At 53.7% G+C, this 16,457-nt stretch overlaps 6 protein-coding genes across 6 annotated transcripts; 3 read left to right on the forward strand and 3 right to left on the reverse strand.

Annotated features, from left to right (window-relative positions):
* Positions 1–619: 619 nt before the first annotated feature.
* Positions 620–2,675, forward strand: GUITHDRAFT_120884 (hypothetical protein; the record flags this gene model as incomplete). The annotated part of the gene is made up of 8 exons (XM_005819856.1): positions 620–1,039; positions 1,092–1,233; positions 1,376–1,443; positions 1,501–1,552; positions 1,845–1,903; positions 2,213–2,293; positions 2,335–2,379; positions 2,580–2,675. The coding sequence occupies 8 exons, from the start codon at positions 620–622 to the stop codon at positions 2,673–2,675; spliced, it is 963 nt and encodes a 320-aa protein (XP_005819913.1).
* Positions 2,676–4,281: 1,606 nt separating this feature from the next.
* On the forward strand, positions 4,282–6,097 carry GUITHDRAFT_148284 (hypothetical protein; the record flags this gene model as incomplete). The annotated part of the gene is made up of 9 exons (XM_005819857.1): positions 4,282–4,318; positions 4,377–4,452; positions 4,501–4,674; positions 5,276–5,357; positions 5,406–5,490; positions 5,537–5,697; positions 5,748–5,804; positions 5,912–5,947; positions 6,059–6,097. 9 exons carry the CDS (start codon positions 4,282–4,284, stop codon positions 6,095–6,097), a joined length of 747 nt encoding a protein of 248 aa, XP_005819914.1.
* A 23-nt stretch (positions 6,098–6,120) lies between these two features.
* GUITHDRAFT_120886 (hypothetical protein) lies at positions 6,121–7,703 on the reverse strand (the record flags this gene model as incomplete). The annotated part of the gene is made up of 9 exons (XM_005819858.1): positions 6,121–6,150; positions 6,199–6,264; positions 6,307–6,380; positions 6,432–6,500; positions 6,603–6,676; positions 7,095–7,211; positions 7,260–7,327; positions 7,469–7,637; positions 7,687–7,703. The coding sequence occupies 9 exons, from the start codon at positions 7,701–7,703 to the stop codon at positions 6,121–6,123; spliced, it is 684 nt and encodes a 227-aa protein (XP_005819915.1).
* A 3,927-nt stretch (positions 7,704–11,630) lies between these two features.
* Positions 11,631–11,912, reverse strand: GUITHDRAFT_120887 (hypothetical protein; the record flags this gene model as incomplete). Its single annotated transcript, XM_005819859.1, has 2 exons — positions 11,631–11,805; positions 11,866–11,912. 2 exons carry the CDS (start codon positions 11,910–11,912, stop codon positions 11,631–11,633), a joined length of 222 nt encoding a protein of 73 aa, XP_005819916.1.
* Positions 11,913–13,229: 1,317 nt separating this feature from the next.
* GUITHDRAFT_120888 (hypothetical protein) lies at positions 13,230–13,808 on the forward strand (the record flags this gene model as incomplete). The annotated part of the gene is made up of 2 exons (XM_005819860.1): positions 13,230–13,387; positions 13,676–13,808. The coding sequence occupies 2 exons, from the start codon at positions 13,230–13,232 to the stop codon at positions 13,806–13,808; spliced, it is 291 nt and encodes a 96-aa protein (XP_005819917.1).
* A 564-nt stretch (positions 13,809–14,372) lies between these two features.
* Positions 14,373–16,309, reverse strand: GUITHDRAFT_148285 (hypothetical protein; the record flags this gene model as incomplete). Its single annotated transcript, XM_005819861.1, has 9 exons — positions 14,373–14,443; positions 14,488–14,571; positions 14,755–14,813; positions 14,953–15,006; positions 15,304–15,341; positions 15,405–15,470; positions 15,521–15,616; positions 15,802–15,964; positions 16,175–16,309. Coding segments are annotated over 9 exons (766 nt in total), but the record flags the coding sequence as incomplete, so codon positions are not given.
* Positions 16,310–16,457: the final 148 nt, after the last annotated feature.

Genomic DNA, 16,457 nt, shown 5'->3' on the forward strand with positions numbered 1-16,457 from the left:
CTCCTCCTTTATCCTCCTTCCTCATACTCCCTTCGTCTTCCCGTCTCCCTCCTTTCTCCCCTCCTCCCCCTCCTCCCCCTCCTCCCCCTCCTCCCCTGCTTCTTCCCATTTCCCCTCCGGTTGTTTTGGGTCTCCGAGGAAAATCCCCCGGCCCCTTTCCCCTCCTCGGCCATCCGCCCCTATCCCCCCTGTCCCCCCCTGTCCCCCCACCTCAGCAGCAGCAGCATCAGCAGCATCAGCAGCTCCTTCCTCCCTCCTTGCTGCCTCCTCCTGTCTCCTTCCTGTCTCCTTCCTGTCTCTTTCCTGTCTCCTGCCTCCTCCTGCCTCCTTCCTGTCTCCTTCTGTCTCCTCCTGCCTCCTGTCTCCTGCGTCCTTCCTGTCTCCTGCCTCCAAGCTGCCATGATGCCCCTCCCTTGTTCCTCTCTGCGATGATGGGTGGAATCTCCCATCCTTTCCTCCCTCCTCCCTTCGCTGCTGCTCCTTTATCTTCTTGGTGGACATAATGAGGGCAACGTTATCCTCCCCCCCCCTCCTCCTGCTCCTGCTCTTGATCCTCTTCGCTGTCGGTCCTACGGTATGTGGAACGAGCGAGAAAGGAGCCGTCGAGCGAGACAAACGCATGTCGGCGCTCCTGCGATGGCTGGAGGGAGGAGGAGTACAGCTCGGGGGAGTCGAGGCTGTGTGGAGGGAGGGGATGGGATGGGCCCTACGAGCGAGCAAGCGCATCAGTCCGGGCGAGACCTTCCTCAAGGTCCCCCGCCACCTCCTCCTCGGCCCCCACCAGCTCAGGGCCAGCAGCCTTGACAGGCTCCTCGAGGGCTGGCAGCTTCCCGACTGCATGCTGCTGCTCCTCATGTGCGAGAGCGTAAACAGCAGCAGCTTCTTCCGCCCCTACCTCGACCTTCTCCCCGACACCGTCGACACTCCCATCACCTGGAGCAAGGAAGAGGCAAAGGAGCTGGTTGGGTCCCCCGTCCTGCATAGGGCAGTGAAGCTCCGCCATGAGCTCGCGCGATCCTTCCAGGAGATGAAGGACAAGGTCTACTCAGCCCCCAGCTACCCTTCAGCTGACCTCCAGCTGATGCCGGCAGGTCTTTGACAAGTATCCTGACCGTTTCCCTCCCCTCCTCTTCTCCTACGAGCGCTACCAGTGGGCATACTCCATCCTCCGCTCCCGCGCCTTTGGGAACTACACGCTCATGCCCCTTATTGACTTGATGAATCATCATCCAGGTCCTGCTGCTCCTGCTCCTGCTCCTGCTCCTGCTCCTGCTCCTGCTCCTCCTTGCCCCCTCCCCTCCTCCCTCCCTCCCTCTTCTCCCTCCCTTCCTCTTCTCCCTGCTGCTATCTTATCCCATTGAGCCTTTTCCTGCAGATTCGCGCCTCGCTCCAACTCTCCTTTCCGACGGGTCCGACGCGCTCATCGCCCGCAGGGAGTACAACGTGGGGGACGAGGCACGTGCGAGAGGACGCGGCGACTTCTTGTGAGGTTTGCGGCAGGTGTGGGGATTCTATGGCAGGAAGTCCGACGCTGATCTCCTCCTCAACTATGGTTTCACTTCATCTCCGTATCATCACAATAAGTTCAACCAGGTCCTTTCCCCTGCTCTTGCTCCTGCTCCTGCTCCTGCTCCTGCTCCTGCTCCTGCTCCTGCTCCTGCTCCTGCTCCTGCTCCCCCCCTCCTTTTCTTCTTCTTGCTTCTCACCACACCTTCAGGTTGAACTCGTCCTAGATCTCGACCTATCTCGACCTTCCATCTCAGAGTCCGCAGGTTTCACTTCCTCCCGCCCATTCACCTGCTGCCCCCCAGCGCAATCGTATCTCATGACTTCCGTGTTATCAGATCTCAAGCACATGCTCGTACAGGCGTGCGGCTTCTCCATCACCCAGCAGAAGTTCGCGGTACGACGAGGGCAGGAGAGGAAGGAAGGAGGGGAGGAGGGAGAACAGTCAGAGAATGCAGGAGCAGCAAGGGAGACCAAGAAACATCGAGGGAGAAGATGGAGGGGTAAGAATAGCTAGAGAAAGGCAGCGGCTGGTAGGAGGAGGAGGAATGAGAAGGAGAAAGAAGAGGGGAAGGAGGATGAGGAGGAGCAAGGAGAAGGAGAAGGAGGAAGAACGAGGGAGGAGAAAGAACGAGGAACGAGGGAGGAGGAGGAGGAGGAACGAGGAGGAAGTAGGAGGAGGGAGGAACGGCTGACCACGTGGCAGCTGTACAAGGGTCTCATCTCTTCTTCCTTGATCACTTTCCTCTCCATCGACGCTGCTGACGACGTGGACGGGGAGGAGACGGTGAAGGTCAGAGGAGCCGGCGACCGCTGACCCTCATACAGCTCATTGCGCTGGCGCACGGAGACGTCAGGACGATGAGGGTCCAGGTGAGGTCACTGCCCAGCTGCTCTCCTGCTTGACGAGTCTGCCGGTGGTTGAAGATGCTGTCAAACATCCTTGATAAAGTCTTCCGCAAGATTTCCCACCTCGCCAGAGCTCTTTTGACAAGGTAACCCCCCACCCACCTACACAGACACCCCTCCACCCCCCCACTTGTCTGGACGTCTGCTGAGGTTGAGGGCTCAAGCTACCCGAGCGGAGATCTCGTGGCCGACCTCAAGCGCTGGCGAGGAGGCGGAAGAGCGACGAGGCGACGACAAGCCCTCACTATCCGCATGGGTGACCCGATGCGACCCTCCGCAAATCCCAGCTGACATCCAGCAGTCGAGAAAGACGTCCTGACAACCCTCGATCAACACGCGAGGATGGCGGCAAAGATGGCGAGGCGATGCCGAGGTTGTCACCTCCCCCCTCCTCCTTCCGGTCCTCCTCCCCCCTCTCCCCACCCCCCTCCCTCTCCCCCCTCCTTCTCCCTCCCTCCCTCCCTCCTTCCTCCTTCTCCCTCCCTCCCTCCCTCCCTCCCTCCCTCCCTCCCTCCCTCCCTCCATACCTACCTACCTACCTACCTACCTACCTACCTACCTACCTACCTACCTACCTACCTACCTCCCTACCTCCCTCCCTCCATACCTACCTACCTACCTACCTACCTCCCAGCTCCCCCGTGACTCTCTCGCACGCAGAAGGTTGCGAGCTTCTCTACCACAACCTGGGGAACTTGACGTGGCTCATGGAAAATGAAGAGGGCGCCTGTGAGCGAGGAGAAGGAGGAGCATAGAGTCATAACGGCTCTCCTCCTCCCTCCTCCTCCTCCTTCAAGAGCCTCAGCATGCAGTGAATCTTTGCTGCCTTCTTGCTCCTATGTGCACCAAATCAGCAGACAAGCCTGGGCCTGCTGACTGAGACGTGGGGCCCAGGGTCCGCAGTCCGGGACCAGTTGGAGATGTAGTATGACAGTCGGTTCCATGCAGTTTGTACGATACAGACAATCTGTATCGGGGTTTAGGGTTTAGAAGTGCCGGGGCCGAGGAAGCATAAGGCAAGGTGATAACAAACCTTGAAAGCACCTAGCATTTTAATAGATTGTCTGTATCGTACAAACTGCATGGAGGGTTTAGGAGTGCCGGGGCCGAGGAAGCATAAGGCAAGGTGATAACAAACCTTGAAAGCACCTAGCATTTTAATAGACCGTCTACTACTACTAGGGTTTAGGGTTTAGGGTTTAGGGTTTAGGGTTTAGGCTTTTTCCGATCAGTGACCTTGGCCTGCCACCGGCTGCAGGCTGCCTTAATCATCCACCTCAGTTAAGTCTATGTAGACATCCCACAGTCCTGCCCTGGCGCCCCAGTGCCCGGTGGCATCCAGCTTGCTGAGGGCCACACGCTCTGCCTGCTCCGAGGCTCAGCTGCCGGAGGCTCTGCAGCTACCCGGTGACCTGCTCTCCCTGCTGCCGCACGCGGCAGTGCTCTCCCATCATGGCATTGTGCTCTCCGAGTTGTGGCTGGGCAGGGCGGGGATGCGGGTCTAGCAATGATACCAGCTGATCCAGACCCCAGACAGGAGGGAGGGAGGAAAAGGGGAGGGAGGGAGGGAGGGGAAGGGAAGGAGAAGACCATGATGAGATGGTGAGAGGAGGAGAGAAAGGAAGGGATGCAAAGGTGCAGAAGGAAGGAGACGGACAGAGAAGACATGGAGGGATGGGCATGACAGCAATGCAGTGACTAGTCAGGTGTGCAGGATGCAGGAGGAGGGAGGGAGCGCGCGAGGGCTGCTCCTGACGCAGCTGCTCCTCTCCATCATCGCCTCGCTGATCATCTTTGTCTTGTTCATCTCCATGTTCGACGGATGCTTCAGGCGCAAGAAGCAAAATCAATCGTGATATCGGAGAGATGCGTCCACCCCAGCTCCTTTTGTCTTGCTGGGCAGGTAGACTAGCATGCAGGTCCTCGTGAGCTGATTCGGACGTGTCAGAGCAACATGGCAGGACGAGGAGAACTGGCAGCTGCGCTCGAGCCCTGTCAGGATGTCCTGCAAGCGTGCTGGCTGGACGGCAACGTGAGGTGAAGGAGAGTAGAAGGAGGAGAGCGCGGCAGTCATTGCAGCGGCAGATGGGCCATGGCGGAGGAGCCGCTCCATAGAGAAGTAGATGATATTCCTCTGCGGGAGGCAGCGAACTCTCCGTCCAAGAGAGCGTGCGGGACAGGGCCAGGGCTGTTCTTCGCGCACGAGCTGACGAGGTTGATGCGAGCGAACAATCAGAAGGAGACTGCGGAGCCCCTCCGGTAGCGCGAGTGATGTTGCTGGCAGCGCAATATGATGGTAGTGGTGTTGATGATGATGATGATGATGATGGTGATGATGATGATGATGATGATGGATGATGATGATGATGATGATGGAAATGATGATGATGATGATGATGATGATGATGATGATGATGATGATGGAGATGATGATGATAGGATGATGATGATGATGATGATGATGATGATGATGATGATGGAGATGATGGAGATGATGATGATGAGGAGGAGGAAGAGGAAGAGGAAGAGGAAGAGGATGATGATGATGGAGATGATGATGATGGAGATGATGATGATGACGACGACGGCGGAGATGATGATGATGATATGAGGAGGAGGAGGAGGAGGAGGAATAGATGAAGCTTCAGCGCAGAATTGGACTCATCCCAACAGCCGTTGGAGGAACATGGTGAGTCTGACCAGCATTTCAAGGGAGACGGTTTGAGGGGGAGTGAGGGGTAAGGGAGGAGCAGAGAGGAAAGGAGGAGGGAGAAGAGGAGGATGAGATGGTTGTGCGGTAGCGATGGTGGCAGAGGGGGAGGAGGAGGAGGAGGAGGAGGAGGGACTGACTGGAGGACAGCATAGATCGCTGGCTACCAGGAGAAGTTCTCTTCGAGAGCATGGTGAAGAGGACGGAGGAGGTGCTGGCAGTGACGGAGAGGGTGAGGAGGAGGACGGATGCGTGTCTGAGGGTGAAGACTTAACATCAGGCCCAAGGCTCTCGTCCCCCCATCTCAGGCATCCTGTTCTATCAGGGCGAGTCAGACGCCCTGGAGGAGACTGCGGCGCGAGCATGTGAAGTTGACCCACTGCTGAGACTCCCTTTCACTCCTTCCCGCAGACCAGCACAAGCTTGTAAGGTTCATCGACGGGGCTCGAAGAGCTCTGGGCGGAGGAGGAGCAGGAGGGCAGGCAGACACCATCCCCGTCATTCTCTGCAAGATCTGGGGAGACGAGAGTCGCGTCCCTCACAAGCTCATAGTGCGAGAGGCGCAAGAGAACGTGAGGGAGGGCAGGGGTGGAGGAGGAGGACTCTGAGACTGATGCCGCAGGTATGCAAGCAAGTTGAGCTCGTCGACAGTATCGACGTAGAGGATCTTCCCTTCCAGGTGATGCAGACTAGGGACGCTGCTGCTGCTGCTGCTGCTCTTCCACCACCACTACCACCACCACCACCACCTCCTCCTCCTCCTTCTCACATTTTTACGTTATGCAGAGCGATGGCCTGCACTTGAGGGCAGAGGGAGCGGAGGTGAGGGAACCTGGCCGCGGTGACATGCCAGTAACTAGACGGCAGGAGGTGGGAAAGCGACTGGCCCGACGAGTGTTTGAGCGACTTCGCTAGAATGAGATGTAATAGCAGCCCAGCAACAGCTGGCTGCAACAAGAGCATGCAACATAAACCCCTCTCCTACCTCCATGGACTCAATTCGACCTCAGCGCGAACGGAGCGACCTGTCACACAGTGAGGAACATGCCATGGGAGATGACAGCAGATGTCACAATGGCATCGAAAAGCTCGTCATCCCCGTTGTCGCTATCGCCCTCCTGCTCCTCCCCGACCACAGCCTGTCAAGAGTCAGCAACTGGCACTCTCTGTCCAATACAAACCATCTGAAAACTCCCGCTCATCCTCCCCTCCTTGGTTGTCAACTCCACACCCGAGTGGTACTCGAACCTTTGCCCTGCCTCATGTTCACCCCTGCTAACGGTAGGATGGCAAATGTTGCCCTCACCCGGTTTCAGCACTGGCGTCATTCCGACGACGCCATGGGTGCCTTTTGGCACGGATCCTGATATCGCTCCTGGTGAAAGGAGCTTGCTCACAACACCAACTTCGTTCCCTCCTCCCCCGCCACAACCGCCAATACCGCCTCCTCCTCCTCCTCCTCCTCCTCCTGTCTCACCGGTCTCGTCTAGAATTTCCCACTGTCTGCCGATCAGCTGAACGGTCTGCTCACTCTCGTTGTCTATCGTGATCCTGAAAGCTCAAAATGACGGCGAGGAGGAGAAAGAGAATACGGAGAGCAGCAGGAGGGAGCGAAGGGAGACAAGAAGGATTGAGGGCAAGAAGGAGGAGCAAGTGAGGGAGGGAGGGAGGGAGGGAGGGAGGGGAGGGAGGGAGGGGAGGGAGGGAGGGAGGGAGGGAGGGAGGGAGGGAGGGAGGGAGAGCAACAGCAGGAGGAAGAGGAGACAGCATCCTGACGACTCGCCTGTAGCAAAAAAAATAGCCTCTTGCCTTCTGTCCAAGATTCTCATCAGCCGTCTCCAGATGATCGCATGCTCCGCTCACCAAGTCCTTCCTTACCCACGCCGCCACAGCTCGAACCCGGACCCCCTTCGTCACGCACGTACTGCTCCCCGGAGTCAGCTAGGGAGGAGGAGACTTTGTGGTCCACCTGGAGCTCAGTTGGAGCTGGTGCTGCTCAGTGAGCAGCTTGAGGACAGTGAAGGCGTCGTCCTCCGCTTCCACCGCCTTCTCCTCCTCGGCCTCCTTCGATTTCTTGAACAGCTCCCTGCAGCACATCGTCTCGCCACTTCCCATCGCGTGATGTGCAGGTCACCTGGTGATCTTAAACAGCTGTGCACGAGAAAATCCGTCCGAGCACTCCTCAGGCAGAGGAAGAAGTTCCTTGACATAGAGAACCCGTCAGACGAGGCCAAGGAAACAAACAAGAATAAAGCAAGGAGTCAGGACAAGGCAAGGAATCAGGACAAGGCAAGGAATCAGGACAAGGCAAGGAATCAGGACAAGGCAAGGAATCAGGACAACCTTTCTCCGAGTCATCGACCAGTCCACTGCTTGCGTGCAAACTCTCGGCGGGAGCATCTTCAGCAGAGCATCCACTTGCGACGAGTTGTACACGAACTGGCCGTGCCCCCAACGGTTCAGGAGAGGTTTCTCATGGAGGTAGAGCTTCGTCTCGTTCATGGTGAGGCCCCTAGCATGCGATTATGGTCGCACATGACAGCACGCCACACAAGGCGCACCTTATCTCCTTGAGCATTGACCGATACAGGGTCCGAACCACAAGTTTGCGCGCCATACCCTGCTGACTGATGCATTAGGCCAGCCAACCATAGCAGGGGGGAGCACAAGCTAACACAAGGTCTGCAAGCTCGCAAAGGTACGATGTCTAACCTCTGAGACATAGATCGCCTTCTTATTAGCGCAACCTTGGTATCAGCTCCTCTCTCCTACCGATCAAGAAACGACCACTGCAAGTGTTCCTTTCATCGGAAACCTGAGCTTTCTCTCTTTCCTCCCATGATTCAGTTGATCTCTATCACTCCGACCAGCCATACCGCGAGGAATAATCTACCCAGAAGTATCCCACAGCACCATTCCCACATCACTTTTCCTCCCCCTGCTACCCTGCAGCTCGTTGTCGCCTCGCTCACTCCCTCTCCTCCTCTCCTCCTCTTCTCTCCTCCTCCTCCTCCTCCTCCTCCTCCTCCTCCTCCTCCTTGTACATTGGTTTGTACAACTGTTCTTCTCGCTGTCCTCCTGCTCCTGCTCGTGTCGCTTCCCTCCCTCTTCCTCCTCCCCTCCTGCTCTCTCATCATGGAGCAGCCCCCCACCCCTCATCCCCACATGCACCCAACTTTGCCCTCATCCCCCTGCTTATACCCTGCTCATCCTCATCCCCACCCCCTCATCCTCCGCTCCTTGAGATTTTAGTTAATATCTATAAACACCCTCCGCCTCGGAGCATTATTTGCCCTCATCCCCCTCCTCTTTTCCACGCAGGGTCAGGAACGGGTGGGGTTGTCTTGTGCAGGGGGTGGGCATGGAGGTGGGGGTCAAGACAATCAAAGTGCAGTGGGTGGTCTTTGAGGTATTTTTCTCGGGTAGGGGTACATGAAAGAGCATCTGTCTCAAACAGGGGTAGGTCTGAAAGAGAGAATTCGAGGGTAGGGTGTAAGCACACCCGTGTTTCTTAGTATGAATGGAGGGGTGATTAGTTGAGGGTGGTACTTCTGAACAAAAAAAGAAATTGCGAAGAGGCACTGCCAACTTGGAATGGAACAAACATCAGGTGCCCTCAAATAATGTTCAAATAATTCGTGAATATTTTGATTTAAAGATAAATTATTGAAGAAATTTATTCAATTGTGTGAACAGCCTGGAGTGGCAACTCAGAAGGGGTAGTATTGAGATCATCAAATTCAAATACGGGTGGGTGGGTAGATGGTTTTCACAGAGAAATAGGGGTTCTGGTTTGGTTCCTCAATTGAGATATAGAGAGACTCCAGGAGGGCGAAATGTACTAGAAATTGGGGTGGGGGTAGTCTTTCGGGGCAGGACAGGTCCGTTGAGGAGGGGTGGTGTTGAAGGGACTCTCAGGGTTGGCGTACCGCGACCGCTCACGCATCAATGTTCGGCTTCTCACAGGTGATGATGGCGATCGATGTGAGGATGGAGGAAGGTGGAAGGGGAAAGCAACAAAAACAGAGAACAAGAGATGAGCGGAGATGATATGTTCATATGCTCACCGACAGAGGAAGATGAGTTGGTGGTTGCTACAGCAAGTCGGATGAAGAACCGCTCCGCTGTTTGCTGTGCTGAGAGATGGGACGAGTTGGAATGAGATCGTCGGACTAAAATGTGCAAGGAGAAAGTTACAGAAAGATTAATGTGTATGTCTTCGTGAATAGATTGATCTCTAATGTCTAGAAGTTGCGTCTATGGTGTTACGTCAGATATTCTTACCATGGATTTGTACCTGTGTAATCCTCGTTTATAGTTAGTCCTGCTCAATTTGTGATTAGATGCATTCACCTTGTCTTGTGGAGGTTTTAGGGTCTAGGATAACTTTGTTTAATTGGTATGGACAAATGGTGCTAATGATACCGGATGTACAACCACGAGAAAGAAATTTGATTTAGAAAGCTGTTGGGAACATGTTCATTTTTTGCTATCTCAGACTATTATCCTCTTGTATTTTTTTTGTTTTTTGTACGGGTTTCATGAAAGTCAGTGACGTATGATTGCACATCCCTAACAATGTACACTTTCTGCACTGAATGGAACTCTTTGGAGTGGGACTACGCATGTTCATTCGACCTTCGACCTGCAATTTTATTTGGACACCTTGGTTTCATCTGTTCTTGAAGTGGCACTCAATGTCTTGATAGTTCTGCACATAGAATTATATGGCTAGAAATTGCAGATTCATGTATCTTTCGTTTTCTTACCTGATGTGTGAGTGGGAATACCTGTGTCCTGTGGCAGCAAGAATCAAAGTGATGATTTTCCGGATTGGAATTAGCTTTTGGTTTATGGCTCACGAGATCTGCCTACAGGAAACAACTATGCTCTGGGGTCACAAGAAGAAGGCTGCCCCCGCCAACGCATGGGTACGTGATAAATGGCTTTGCCATGTGTCGCTCATTCGATGTTCTCAGGGCAAGCGCTTCGCCTGGCTTTCATGCAAGAAGACCAACACCTGCCACAAGTAAGCGGGATGATTCTCAATCATCCCCCTTGCTGTCATTCGTTAAAGGGTGTTGTCCTCGCGGGCTGTCCTGGCCATAGATGTATCTTATTTGATCTTTGGACCGTTTGCTCGTGGTCGTGTGGGTGGGTTTAGACGATCCTTATTAAAAACTTCTTGAAGGGTTGAGTGCAGAGTGTGGAATTCAGCAACAAACATTCCTGGCCACTAGTTTTTGTGTGGATTATCTTCTGTGGAGAGAACGCAGAACAAAGCACCCAATGCTGAGTGTTCACTTGAAAGTCAGCTTCATGGCGCGATTGATGTCTTTTCTGTTCTTGTTGGCAGCAGCCCACAGTTTGATGCCAGTAGCTGTCTGGCACAGAACAGCAGACAATCAAAAATTAAGGAAATCTCGGATGTCGCATAGGGTCACAGGCAAAAGAGTTGGAAACAGCAGACTACTTGTCGCTATCTCATTCTAGTATGCTACCATGGTTTGTGGTCGCAGTGCAACAGTAGTCGAAAACGAGTGGACTTTATGGACCATCAACAAAGAATAAAATTTGATATCCTAAAAATCATCAACGCCCCCAGCAGCCTACTGTTCTCACACCCCAGAGCATCCCCTGACAAATGATCATTTTCTCGCAGGGAAGAATTGTTCGCATAAAGACGTGCTGGATAGTAGTCGTTTTTCATGATAGATAGCCAATGCACGAGCAGCGAAAGAACAAGAAAGGCACTCAGAAAACCGAGGGCGACTTCATATTCGTATCCTAGCTCGTCGAGTACGCCTTTCAGTTACTGTCATCCCTATAGCCTACAGCAACTTTAACCGACAGACTTCGATTGAACATTCCATCTTGATCATACTTGCTGTATCCTTTCACCTCAACTTGATGGAGGTACGACAACAATCATACAAACAATTCTAAATTCAAAAGAAAATCAGAAAGACTATCAATAGGGCGGTGGAGAGGAGGAATACTGACTGTTTATAAGCAGATATGATATCCCAAGTTCTCTGAGAGCTGTGGCTCTAGAAGGCATTTACACACTGCCACAACGAAAGCACTGTGACGACGATTGAAAAAAGATTGGATCGTGTAAAAGCTGTTTGACGTGGAGGGGCGGTACTGTTTCGCAGCCACTCAAGCTGCCCATCTGTCGCACTGTCTTTCCTATAATCGTCCTAACTTCTTTCTGAACAACGATCACTCTGATTCCCCTTCCGACCAGCGCTTCTATTCCTCTACAGACCCCTTTCCCCTGCTCCATCCCACTCATTTCTTGACATGATCGTCACTAAACATCACTCTTGAAGATCAACTATACGAATATTGTTCTGGTTCTTGCATTCTGTTCAATGTCTTTGTTCTTCCCTTCCAGATTGTCATCCTCTTCCCGATTGTCATCCCTGTTTGTCCTCCTCACGCCACAAATTCCTCCATTTCCTCTTCACATTTGTCATCTGTCTCCATCTCGTCCATAACATCACCAACAACTCTCCGTCCCCGTCCCCGTCCCCGTCCCCGTCCCCGTCCCCGTCCCCGTCCCCGTCCCCGTCCCCGTCCCCGTCCCCGTCCCCGTCCCCGTCCCCGTCCCCGTCCCCGTCCCCGTCCTCTCCTCGCTCGCCCCCTTCCCTGCTCCCCTTCCCTCAAGTTTGTGGCTGGACAGACTGTGAGTTGCGGATGCATACCCCCCTCAATAAGGTCAAAAAGGGGGGTACCAGACGGAACTGGAGGTGCATGTCATGATGACCCCCTGAAGGAACATGTTCAAGCATGAGACTAGGGGTAGGGGGTAGTGATAATGGGGTGGTGGGTGACAAGGGGGTCCATCGGGAGTTTGCGGATGTTCGAACCCTTTCAGGCGGTTTCTGGATTTGAGTGTAGGGTACTGTTCGAGGGACCTGGGGTACAGTATTGATATGAGGTCAGACGGGGTGGAGTTTAAGGAATAATGAGGGTGGGGGTCTTTAGAAATGGGGTTCTTCTCGGATCGGGGTGGTAGGGATGACCTGTGGGTTGGTTTAAAATATTGTAAAATAAATTGCTTCATGGTAGATGTTGTAAAACAATTTTTAAATCGCATTTGTAGCAGAGCAGTTGTCCGAAGGTTCTGTTTGGTACAAAAGAAATAATATTTTTATCTTTAAAACAATTTGTCTTTCTTATATTTTCACTTAGCCCCCTTTAATAATATGCGTTGGTACAACAGATCACAAAATGTCTGGAATCTCAGTAGAAATTATTTGATTGTTTGATCAAATATGGTACAATATCACCAAACATTCAAAATAATATATAACACTTTTCAAAACATTTGAACACGAACCTACCAATTGACATTTTAAATCTGTACCATTAATATATATATTACAAACTTATACAGATAGTACCGGTGCTTTTACTACGGCACGCGCCTCCTCCCTCAACCAAACAAATCCCACGAGCAGACGTCTTCCTTCAGTCTCCCTCCTCCCTCCCCCATCGTCCGATCCCTCCTCCTCCCTCCCTCCCTCCTCCCTCTTCCACTTCGTGACATCCTTTCTTCATCTGCCTTAGGATCGAACTCGTCGTCCTCGACGAACAGCTCTTCGGAGGTAAGACCTTTGCTTTCCCACGATTCACAGAGGTAGCGAGCGGTCGGATCCTTCTGAAAGCATGTTGCATGATGGATTTTTGTGTCTTTGGGCTGTCCTCCTGACCTTTTCCTGCTCCTTACAAGATAATGCCATCAGCCCCCCCTTTCCTCGCGCTTCCCTTGATGTTGCAAGGCGGGAAATGCTGTACTCTCGTTTCGAGGAGGGATGTAGTGGGAAAACAACTAGACGAGCGATTGGAAGATGATGATGAAGAGAGCGAGGAAGGGTCAACAAGACGTGTTATCGTTCTTAGCTCGATGTTCCTTTCTGTTGGTGCTTTTCCCGTTCCCACATGTTTGTGCTCTCCTTATTTTTCCCCTTCCTCTCCTTTAGACTGCAACAGTGGTATCTCCTCCTCTGCTGCTCTGCCCTGTGCCGCGGAATCCTCTGAGATGTTGGCCAGCCTCTTGATCTTCCTCTCTTCCTGACTTTCTCTTCTTCAGAAGATGCCCGATCACGGCCCCTCCAAGTTCAAGGGCGCGGATCCCAATGACCGCGATACCCCATCGCCATCCTCGACGGTCATGTCGTGGATCGATCAGGAGGAAGAGAGGCTGAAGGAGGCAGCTGAAAAGTATCCTCCTGACCCGTTCGCTATGTCTGCGTGAGTCTCCTATCCTCTCCTCTCCCCTCCCCTCCCTCCCCTCCCCTTCCCATCTCGTTGTTCCTTGCCGCCAAATATTAGCCCAGCTTCCCCCCCTGCATTTTCCGATCTTCTCCCTTCATTCTCCCTTCATCCTCTTTTTCCCTCCTATCCTCCGCTTTCTCTCCTCTTACTACCTCCACCCTCTTCCTGCCCTCTTCCTCCTTCATCGCCCCCCACCTCTCTCCTCTCTCCCTCATCGCATGCTCATTTCTCTCTTCCCTCCTGCTCACTGACACGGGCGAGCAGGTACAGTCGCTTCCTCAAGAACAAGCGAGGAGACCTTGAGAGGGCTAAGATGTGGCACGACCTCGCACACGCTACCGTCACCTCCCGCCTCAGCCCCAACGTCACCGATATGATTCGCTACCACTCCAAGTAGAGGAGGACACGGGGGGCTGCCCTCAGCACTATCGGAGAGAGTAGGAGCATGCTTCCTCCTCCTCCTCATCATCATCATCATCCTCATCATCATCTTCATCTTCATCTTCATCTTCGTCGTCTTCGTCTTCGTCGTCTCTTTTCCCTTTCTCGGCTCTCCCATCAGCTCGGCCCCTCTCCTTTGCAGGAATTCCTCCTGGAGGACAGACGGGGCGGAAGGGAGCTTCACGGAGGAGCAGCGACGTGGACGTCCGAGTCTTCCACGCCTGTTCATATTCCAAGCAGTTTTTGTCGTATTCTTTATGTAGTTACCACGTGCTTTCGTTATTCTTGAGTTATCTATTCATTTTCAATTCACGTTGATGTAGATGAGATTGAAGTCTTGAAAAGCTTCCATGAGTTGCCGCCGGCCCGTTAATATCTTAATCGTTGATGATGATGATGATGATGATGATGATGTTGTTGTTGTTGTTGTGTCAAAAGAGATAGCTGAAGACGGAAAGAATAATGTTGGAAGACAGGAGCAAGTTGTGTTTCTCCTCTCTTGCCGTCTTTCCTCATCTCGTCAGCGCGGCATGACAACGGCCAGCATGACGTAGGCGGCAGCAACAGCGCATGCCCACATCGTCTCTGACCCTGCTGCATCGTCAGCTCAGAGCTGAGAGGGAGAGGTTGAGGACCGGGAAGGGAGAACTCGTGAGCGAGGAGAAAGCTTGCGATGCCGCTCGTGCTCCGATGAGCGATGTCCGAGGCTGCGAGGAAAGCTGCAAGGAGAGTGAGAGGGAGGGAGCGAGAGAGCGAGCGAGGGGAGGAGGGGAGGGAGGAAGGGGAGGGAGGGAGGGAGGGAGGGAGGGGGGGGGAGTGGGGAGTGGGGAGTGGGAGTGGGAGGGGAGGGGAGGGGAGTCAAGAGTGAGTTAAGACAAGGACAGGAGTCGCGTGAGAATCACCTGGAAAGACCACGAGGGCGTTGAGCAGAGGAGCATCGGGAATGACCACAAGAATGTTCCTATGAAGCAAAACAAGATAAGAGGAGGAGAAGCAAGTGAAGGAACAGGAAGAGCCAGAGAAACGGGAGCAGGGGCAGGAGCAGGGGCAGGAGCAGGGGCAGGGGCAGGGGCAGGGGCAGGGGATAAATTTGCCCTCACTTGGCGTCCTTGGCCAACCAGATGTGATACTGCAGGAGGTAGAGCTCGAGCGACCTGCCGTCTCTTTCACTTCCTCCTCCCTCCCCGGGGGGCGATAGACCTCTGACCCCAGTAAGCGAGGAAGGAGGAGGCGCGAGAGCGGAGGGAGAGTGTGAGATTACGGAAGATCTGGTGTGGGTGAACACGTCAGAAGAATGTAGTCGTGCCTTCTTGTCCTCTCCATCACCACGTAAGTGAGTAGCGGGAAGATGCAGAAGAAGGCGTGAAGGGTGTAGTTGTAGCGCTCCTGTCAAGCAGAAGAGGCGACGACGTCAGAATGGAAATGAGAGCAACACAATCCAGAGTTCTCACCTGAGAAATTCTAGCAGCGATGCATTTCTTAACATCATCTGCGCAAGTATCATCGTCACAAACTCCAGCAAGCTCTGTCGAGCTAGTCGGGCTATCGTCACCATGACGACTGCATCCGCTGCATTTCTTGCAGGATTGGCAATCAGCAAACAAACATCAGCCTGCGTCTGGTTGCAAAAGTCAAGCATGATCAAGACAGTTCGAGACAGGTTGAGACCTTTGCGTCATCACCGATGCTGATGAGGCTGAACAACCAAACAAGGAAGATGCAGAGAGTTGCCAACGAGACTCCAATGACGTACAAAGACTTCTTCTGCGTACAAACCGATCACCCTCCTCCCTTCTCCTCCAACTATGCTCCCCACACAAACACAACAAGTCTTTCCTCCAATCTCCCCTTGCTTCTTTCTCTCCTACTCTATCTTCTTCTCTCTCCTCCCTCCTCCTGCCTCCTCTCCCTCTCCTCTTCTCTCCTCTCCCCTCTCCTTACTCCCTCACCTGTGCGTCCAGCCACTGCAGCGCCTCTCGGATCCTGTGCTGCTGGAGGGCCACGACGGCTCCGAGGAGGGGGGAGAAGCAGTCGAGCTGCGAACGGAAGAGCCACTGATCGAAGGAGGTGGCGGAGGAGGAGAGCACGGGCCTCAGAGGACTGAAGATGATCCTGCTTTCTCCATTAGCCTATATCCTCCTCCTCCTCCTCCTCCTCCTCCTCCTCCTCGCCTCTCCCCCCCAACCCCTTCCACCTCCCCCTGCTGCTGCTGCTGCTGCTGCTGCTGCTGCTCCTCCTCCTCCTCCTCCTCCTCCTCCTCCTCCTCCTCTTGTCCTGCTCCTGCCCCTGCTCCTGTTCCTCTCGCTCATTGTCGACAGTCACCTGGCGAAGCTGAACTTGTTCGGGTCTCTCTGGGAGTTGACAGAGAGGAGGAAGCAGCAGACGGCAGCGATGAGGATGCGCCAGTGAGGTTCGATCCTCCTCCCCAGCGTGTGAAGCGAGTAGAAGAAGATCGACCTGAATGGTGTGAGGGACACCAAGGAATGGCAGGGAGGAGGAAGAAGAGGAGGGAGGGAGGGAAGAAGTAGTAAAAGGAGCAAAAAGAGGAGCAAAAAGAGGAGGAGGAGGAGGAGGAGGAGGAGGAGGAGGTGAAGGAGAAGGAGGA

This window comes from Guillardia theta (assembly GCF_000315625.1).
Source record: "Guillardia theta CCMP2712 unplaced genomic scaffold GUITHscaffold_202, whole genome shotgun sequence".
Classification (NCBI taxonomy): Eukaryota; class Cryptophyceae; order Pyrenomonadales; family Geminigeraceae; genus Guillardia; species Guillardia theta.